The sequence below is a fragment of the Dreissena polymorpha genome, chromosome 8, assembly GCF_020536995.1.
Source record: "Dreissena polymorpha isolate Duluth1 chromosome 8, UMN_Dpol_1.0, whole genome shotgun sequence".
NCBI lineage: Eukaryota > Metazoa > Mollusca > Bivalvia > Myida > Dreissenidae > Dreissena > Dreissena polymorpha.
Genome location: NC_068362.1, coordinates 58,578,642 through 58,585,419, shown reverse-complemented (window position 1 = coordinate 58,585,419; position 6,778 = coordinate 58,578,642). Strand labels below are relative to the sequence as shown.

At 35.5% G+C, this 6,778-nt stretch overlaps 2 protein-coding genes across 2 annotated transcripts; one reads left to right on the top strand and one right to left on the bottom strand.

Moving 5' to 3' along the window:
- Positions 1 to 1,033: 1,033 nt before the first annotated feature.
- Positions 1,034 to 3,579, top strand: LOC127840560 (uncharacterized). The gene is made up of 3 exons (XM_052368971.1): positions 1,034 to 1,314; positions 1,737 to 2,929; positions 3,557 to 3,579. The coding sequence occupies exons 1-3, from the start codon at positions 1,214 to 1,216 to the stop codon at positions 3,577 to 3,579; spliced, it is 1,317 nt and encodes a 438-aa protein (XP_052224931.1). The 5' UTR covers positions 1,034 to 1,213.
- Positions 3,580 to 3,996: 417 nt separating this feature from the next.
- LOC127843200 (uncharacterized) lies at positions 3,997 to 6,298 on the bottom strand. Its single transcript, XM_052373067.1, has 2 exons — positions 5,934 to 6,298; positions 3,997 to 5,522 (listed from the first exon to the last, which is right to left on the bottom strand). The coding sequence occupies exons 1-2, from the start codon at positions 6,133 to 6,135 to the stop codon at positions 4,243 to 4,245; spliced, it is 1,482 nt and encodes a 493-aa protein (XP_052229027.1). The 5' UTR covers positions 6,136 to 6,298; the 3' UTR covers positions 3,997 to 4,242.
- Positions 6,299 to 6,778: the final 480 nt, after the last annotated feature.

Here is a 6,778-nt window from a genome sequence, read left to right as displayed (position 1 = left end):
TTTGCTAAAAAAGGGTTGTCCGAAAACTTAGAGTTTCCGAAAACACAGAGTAATTACGGTATTCAAGAAATGTGATCCGGGTTCTGCCTACCGTTTATTGCCGCGCTTTACAAATGCAAGCTATGGTGAAACACAATACTCAAAAAATACTTTGAAGTATATTACGGCAAGTTTACATGTTCATGTTTGAATATTCAAATTTCACACGAATATATGATTCTATACAAAAGTTTGCATGTTTGTTTCCGGATGCAAACAAATAATTACCAATAGCCGAGCATTCTAATGCTATACGAGTATCACAATTAGTCTCATTTTAGTTATAGAATGAGCTACAGGACGTACGCGGCAGTTTAGTTTGACGCAAATTTGTTATGACTGTAACACCGGTTGCGCAATAAATGCTTTTCGGGTATTCGAATAAAAACGGGATGCATATTCAATAAGGGAATGACACCCAGAAATTAAGAATTATAAAGTTAAGAAAATTGATAAACAATTTGTAGCCCCTAAATAACACAGTAAGAATCGACCATCATTCCTGCGGCTATAAAAACCTTTTTAAATCGCGTGTTTGAAACAACAATCAAGAATCTCATTACGGAAAACAGTCAAAACTTCCTTATAACTGAAAATGTTTATGTCGCAAGAACGACTTGTTTAAAACGGATAGCTTTCCCTCAAATTAAGCAACTTGCCATTGAATCATCTATTATTTCAAACATGCCATCAAAGTATATGTGTTACATATAAAATATAATCAAAATCGATATGTACGTTTCATGTTATGCTTAAAAATAAATCGGAACACTTTAATTTCTCAAACAATGGCTTGAGATATCAAATTCTATGTAATGTTATTTGAGATAATTTACTACATAGAATATCTGATGAATTAAAATTATTCATCCACGACGCTGATACTTCTGAACCACGTGCGGATGTTGGTGCATCTTGCCGCACGTGTATATAATACTTGCATTTTTTGTTTCGCTTAATTTATTCCTCTCTGAACAATATGTTCGAATAATGGGGAACTTTAGTGGATTATCTTCCCCTGTCTAGCAGGTGCCCGTAAAGGTGGCGCTGTTGTCGAATAGGTCTATTGTTCTTTCCAATTGTTTACTTCCGCATATTTTGACAAGCGATTAACCGAGTTAGACACAATCTTTTACAATAATTTTATGATAGTTTATACGATAAGTCTTAAACTATGGCTTCACAATTTAGCAGTTTATCTTTAGGACAACTTCGCACAGAATTAAGAAAGAGAAATGCAAAGTTATCTGGACGAAAAAAGGAATTAATCGAGAGGTAATGTGAAACCATTTTTTAATTTGATTCATGTCGTGAAAATTCCTGCGCGGTCTTTTCTAAAAACCAAATCAGTTTAAAGGCTTTAAAAACATACATACAGGATTCATTCTTTTATTATTTACATCACTGTTTGAAAGGTTTATTGTTAAATATCTTATTTACAAGTTAATGTAAATTCTGTTAAAAGGTTGGGTGGGGAAATGTACATGTATACTTCTGTTGTTTTTTAGAAGACAAAACTTTTTACAACAGCACCCACCCATGTTCTTTATTAAATTTAGGGGACTCTATGAATGTGTAGGGGTCTATGCTGAGTATGTATTACTCTTTGTTCTGACGAATAAGTTTGTGTTTATACAAGTTTTTTTAATGTTTACTGAAAGTGAAAAATTGTTGTATGTTCATATTTGATCTTTCAGACTTGAAGCATATGATCGCAATCAGAACTTTAACAACTGCGAGGAGCTTATGCCAGAGTTTCGAATGCAAATTCCAGCCACCAGTTGCTACAAAGATGTCAACACCGACATGAAGATGGCCCCGTTTGACCGTGAGAAGGCGAATGCATATATGGAACGGTTTGGAGTTGAGTTCGACCAAGTGGTGACTTCTTTGTATGGTGACAAGTTCTTGTTGTACCTTAGGATGTTTTCTTCAGAAAAGTTGTGCTATGTAAAAAGTTCATGTAGGGCAGAAATGAAAAAGAAAATTGATTATGTCGTTGACATTACATTCACCAAACATGGCTTTGTGCATGAGGCACAGTGTGAATGTGGTGCTGGTGAAGGTCCGTTCGGACATTGTAAACATATAAGGACTGTTCTGTATGCGTGTGTGAAATTTGTTCAATCCGGAGAAGTTAAGGTGGAATCATCTTGTACCCAACAGCTTCAGTCTTTCCACAAATCGAAGAAACACACAGGATCCCCGGTAAAGGCTCGAGACCTCAAGATAGGTGGAGCTGAGATTTGTAATATTGCAGACTTTGACCCCAGGCCTAGTCAGTTTAGAAATGCTGCCAATTACAAAGACCATTTCTACAACACATGTATGAATTTTGCTACAATATCAAAAACTCCAATTTTTCAAACTTTCGAGCCAGCAAATATGTACGCTTATAGCAATGATCACGACTATTTCAGTACGTCACATGAACAGAACTTTCTAAACCTCAACAAAATTACCAAAATAACATCAGAAGAGTGTGAATGTATTGAAGAACAGACGAGGGGACAAAATACCAATGATCGATGGCATGAGGAGCGTGGAAAGCGCATTCAGTCCTCAAACTACCACCGAATCTGTGCTGCGACAGAAAAGACAAGTTTAGTTGGATTGGCCTCAACAATAGTGCAGGGACAAGTTGTGAGGCAAAATGAAGCGATGCGACATGGATGCAAGTATGAAAAAACTGCGATACACATTTATGAGAGTGCAAGGAATGTTAAAGTCAAGTCTTGTGGCATAACGGTTTCACGGACACACCCATTTCTAGGGGCATCTCCAGATGGAATTGTAAATAAAGACTTGATAGCTGAGGTGAAATGCCCATTCAGTGCTATAAATAAAGAGATTTCCTCAGTGACAGTGCCATATCTTAAGGATGTGAACGGTAAACTAAAATTGAGTGCAAAACATCCTTATTATTATCAGATTCAGGGCCAGTTGTTTTGTTCGGAACGCAAGTACTGTGACCTGATCGTTTATACATTGACTGACATAAAGTACATAAGGGTACACAAAAATGAGGACTTCATTTCACAGATGCTGTTAAAACTTGAACATTTCTTTGAGAATTATTTTAAGACTGAATTGTTGAAAAAGTTGTATTACAAGGATGTTTAAAATAAGTTCCCTGCATGTGTAAATACTTTTGTTACCATGTTTCTTGTAGTTCCTGGTTTGGTTCTAAAATATTTGTTTGACTATTATATGTGTTATACAATGCATTGTATTAGAAATAAATATTTGTTTTTAAAAATTTGTTTTTTCAACAGTTCGCTTCTAAAAACCATATTGTCAGGATTATTATTTTATGATGATGAGAGAATTGTATACTTGTAAAGTGGAACCCGTCTCATGAACTGACTAATATTACTACTCGTGAACACCTTGAAATTGGGAAAAATGCGTCGTGAACTCTTCGAATTAGGAAATTAGCGTATTTGATTTTTTGCTTACATATACCTTAAAATTAAAAATAACTGTACCAAGTTGTTAATATTATATTTACTTTAAGGTTCTAGCCATAGAGCGCCATAAGTTAATTAATTTAAGTTCATTAATCCTTACGGCGCGGCAACCAAAATTTTAAGGCCTTTGCAAACAGTTTGGATCCATATGAGACGCCACAGAACGTGGCGTCTCATCAGGATCCAAACTGTTTGCTATTCTGATAGTATTCTTTGAAAAAAAATCGAAAAATGCAAATTTTATAAATTCAGCAGACGACATTTTAGCAGATGAAAATTTTTCCAGCAAGCAAAGGGTTAAAAACAAACAATGTAACCTTCATTTGGGAAATATGTAATTTTCCCTAGATTGGGAAAGTGCTGTTTGAGGTACTTTACAAAGGAGCGTCGACTCACATACCGTTAATCATTTCAGGTCAAAACTGTTCTTAGCCTTGACAGTTCACATACATTTTGGCTTTTTAAAAGATGGGAAAGTAACAAAACACTATTTTAGAACTTTATTAAGCAATCACATGTAATACATCAACCTAAACTTAAGAAATGAAAACTATAAAAAAAACAGTCTTCCAATCACATGTCCATTAGCTTAATTACTCTCATTACATGTACTTCTTAACACTCATAACCAGAGCGCACATCTGACATATTTTTTGCAGAATGTTTATTGACAATACAAATTTGACATTTTAATCCTCTTAGCTGCATACAAAACTTTGATTGTAGCTATTCTTTAAGCATATGTAGACACTATGCCATTCCTGAAATTACATAGCATGAAACAAACAAAAATTATCTCTGATGACAACTTAGTCTCTGTGCTAGTCAAAGGTTCAGTTAAAATTTTGTATGTTTTTCCTAGCCCAATAATTCTTTCTACATGAACACGTTTACTTGAAATTTTTCTATCTTTAATAGCAGTTTCATTCGAAATTCTATTTTGCTTCTTAAAAAAGGTTGGTATATTGATATGCACATCATGTGGTGCAAAAATGTCCTGCACATTGAAACCTTTATCAGCCATTATACTGTCACTTTTGGAACAAAGCCTGGTCAGTGAACTCCGTTCAACTATTTGCCTATCACTTGTAGCACCCCCATAGGCTGGAGACACATAAGAAATAAGACCGCCAGGGGTACTGCCAACCAAAACCTTAACTGTATTTCGGTTCTTGTAAGTCGAAAAAGTGGCTTGTTGAGCTGTTGGATTCTTCGGCTTTTTAATTGGGCACTCAGTACCATCAATTATAACCCGTGTTTTGGGGTACAGTCTCTTGAAGCTGCTTGGAGCAAAATAGTGGACTAAAGTTTGTGATGGCCAAATGTTAATTTCTTTCCACTGTTTTTCCATGAACAAGACCCACGTAATAAAAATGTTTGACACAACACTTTCCGAAACATTAAATAATCGCGACAGTTCAAAGTTTGTCATGTGTCGCCTTAATTTAATCAACGTAATAAAAAATTGATCAGCAACACTTATACTTGTTATAGAATGATACACATAATTAAGATGGTATGCTGCTGGTCCGAGTGTGTTCAAAACAAAAAAGAACTTCATGTAATTTTCGAGTCCAGTGTAGAAATGAACAGCAGCTTCATCATCCTCGAACTTGTTGATGCTAAATGCAAGTGTAGTTGTTGTTTGTATTGCCGCATCTTCCGTGTCACACTCTGTTTGTACAAATGAGTCCATAAATGTCACCTTTTCATCTGTGATCGAGATTATTTGCTCGACACATTCCTGCTGTGTCACAACTTCTTCGCTAGCACCCACATCGATATCAGAGGTAACAATGTCAATTTTTGTGGTAATGTACTCTGGTTCAAAGCTTGTGTTTTCACCAGACTGTTCCATATTTGTTACATCTTCAAACAGCTTACGTTTCCGGTTTTCTCTTTCTAGACGACGTTCCTTTCTCTCCTGGCTCTTAGCAACAGTCGCCTTGTTCGTCCAGGAAAAAATACTAGGGACAGCTGTTTTTCGCAATGCCCGCTTACGTCTTTCATTTCCTGGAAAAAAAGTATGCCATAAACAAATGCATGTATGAATTTGCTGCAGATTTTGTTAATGGATTACAGAATGAGTAAACAGAAAAAAGTCTGCCTTATTAAACCAAAATATAGTGTTAATTTATTACCAGCAATATGTCAATATCACATAATGCATATTAAATAAATCAACAAAATAACATTGTGTAGCAGTACTGTCATTGGTGATAGAAAATATATGTAAAATAAGCCTGGAAACAAATACATTTAGACTTTTAGTATATACATGTACACGTTCACCATGTCCATACACTTAAAATGATATATTTGCCACGATTATCTAATGGAGAGAAAACACAAATTCAGCATTATAAGCGTAATATGTTTTTGCATTTGTGACGTTTTTCAACATAAATTAAACAAACAACCTACCTGCATATGTTATTGTGTGGTAATCATCTTCGGTGAAGTGGTTTTCACACACGTACGAGTATTCGGATGGAGACCAGATTTCGAACTTTGTTTTCACCCGTCGAATAGCTTGTACCCATGCTGCTTGACGTTGTTTGTCTTTCGGGAACTTGTGTCGACCTTTTCGTGAACAAAAGGGAACGCAACACATGGTTTGAGGCATTATTTTATGTTTCTATTGTCAAGCTGTCAAACGCTTCGCTGAATAACAATGGCGATAACTTTATGATAAAATCCGAACATATCCGCATAGAGGAACCTACTCGACCAGAGCGCCACCTATATCGGAAAACAGGGGACATTACTCACTAAAGTCGCTCATTGATTATAAAAAACATTGATGTACACTATCGCATTTACAGGCTGGTCAATCGTTAAGCAATGTATTTGAACGTACGCCGGTACCGCACCTGCAACCCATTTATAATACACACATAACGTCATAATACACGAATGCAATGCAATCTTAATCTTTCTACCTTAATATAGAGAAATCCTTTTTTGATTTTTTTGACACGCTGAACTACTTAAGACAAGACATGGGATCACGTGTAGCATAGGGGAATTGATGAGGCCCATATTCTTGATTGGGAAAACAACAACCTTTAAAATATTAGTATATAATGGATTCTCAACCAAATATATTCGTCTATTATTTGACAGAATGATGAACCACATTATATTGAGCAAACAGGATCGGATTTATGTTTATTTAGTGCATTTTCAATCGTGATGTGTTGGAACTAAGCATGTATTGTTTGACTGCGAGTTGTTATTTGAATTTGAATAGTGAACAAAAGAGCCTG

What these genes read in the sequence shown, in the direction of transcription:
- LOC127840560 (XM_052368971.1), top strand. Translation starts at nt 1,214, where the DNA reads ATGGCTTCACAATTTAGCAGTTTATCTTTAGGACAACTTCGCACAGAA. An exon ending in AAAAAGGAATTAATCGAGAG is followed by an intron (nt 1,315 to 1,736) that starts GTAATGTGAAAC and finishes TTGATCTTTCAG; the next exon opens with ACTTGAAGCATATGATCGCA. An exon ending in ATATCTTAAGGATGTGAACG is followed by an intron (nt 2,930 to 3,556) that starts GTAAACTAAAAT and finishes ATTTACTTTAAG; the next exon opens with GTTCTAGCCATAGAGCGCCA.
- LOC127843200 (XM_052373067.1), bottom strand. Translation starts at nt 6,135, where the DNA reads ATGCCTCAAACCATGTGTTGCGTTCCCTTTTGTTCACGAAAAGGTCGA. An exon ending in CCACACAATAACATATGCAG is followed by an intron (nt 5,523 to 5,933) that starts GTAGGTTGTTTG and finishes CTTTTTTTCCAG; the next exon opens with GAAATGAAAGACGTAAGCGG.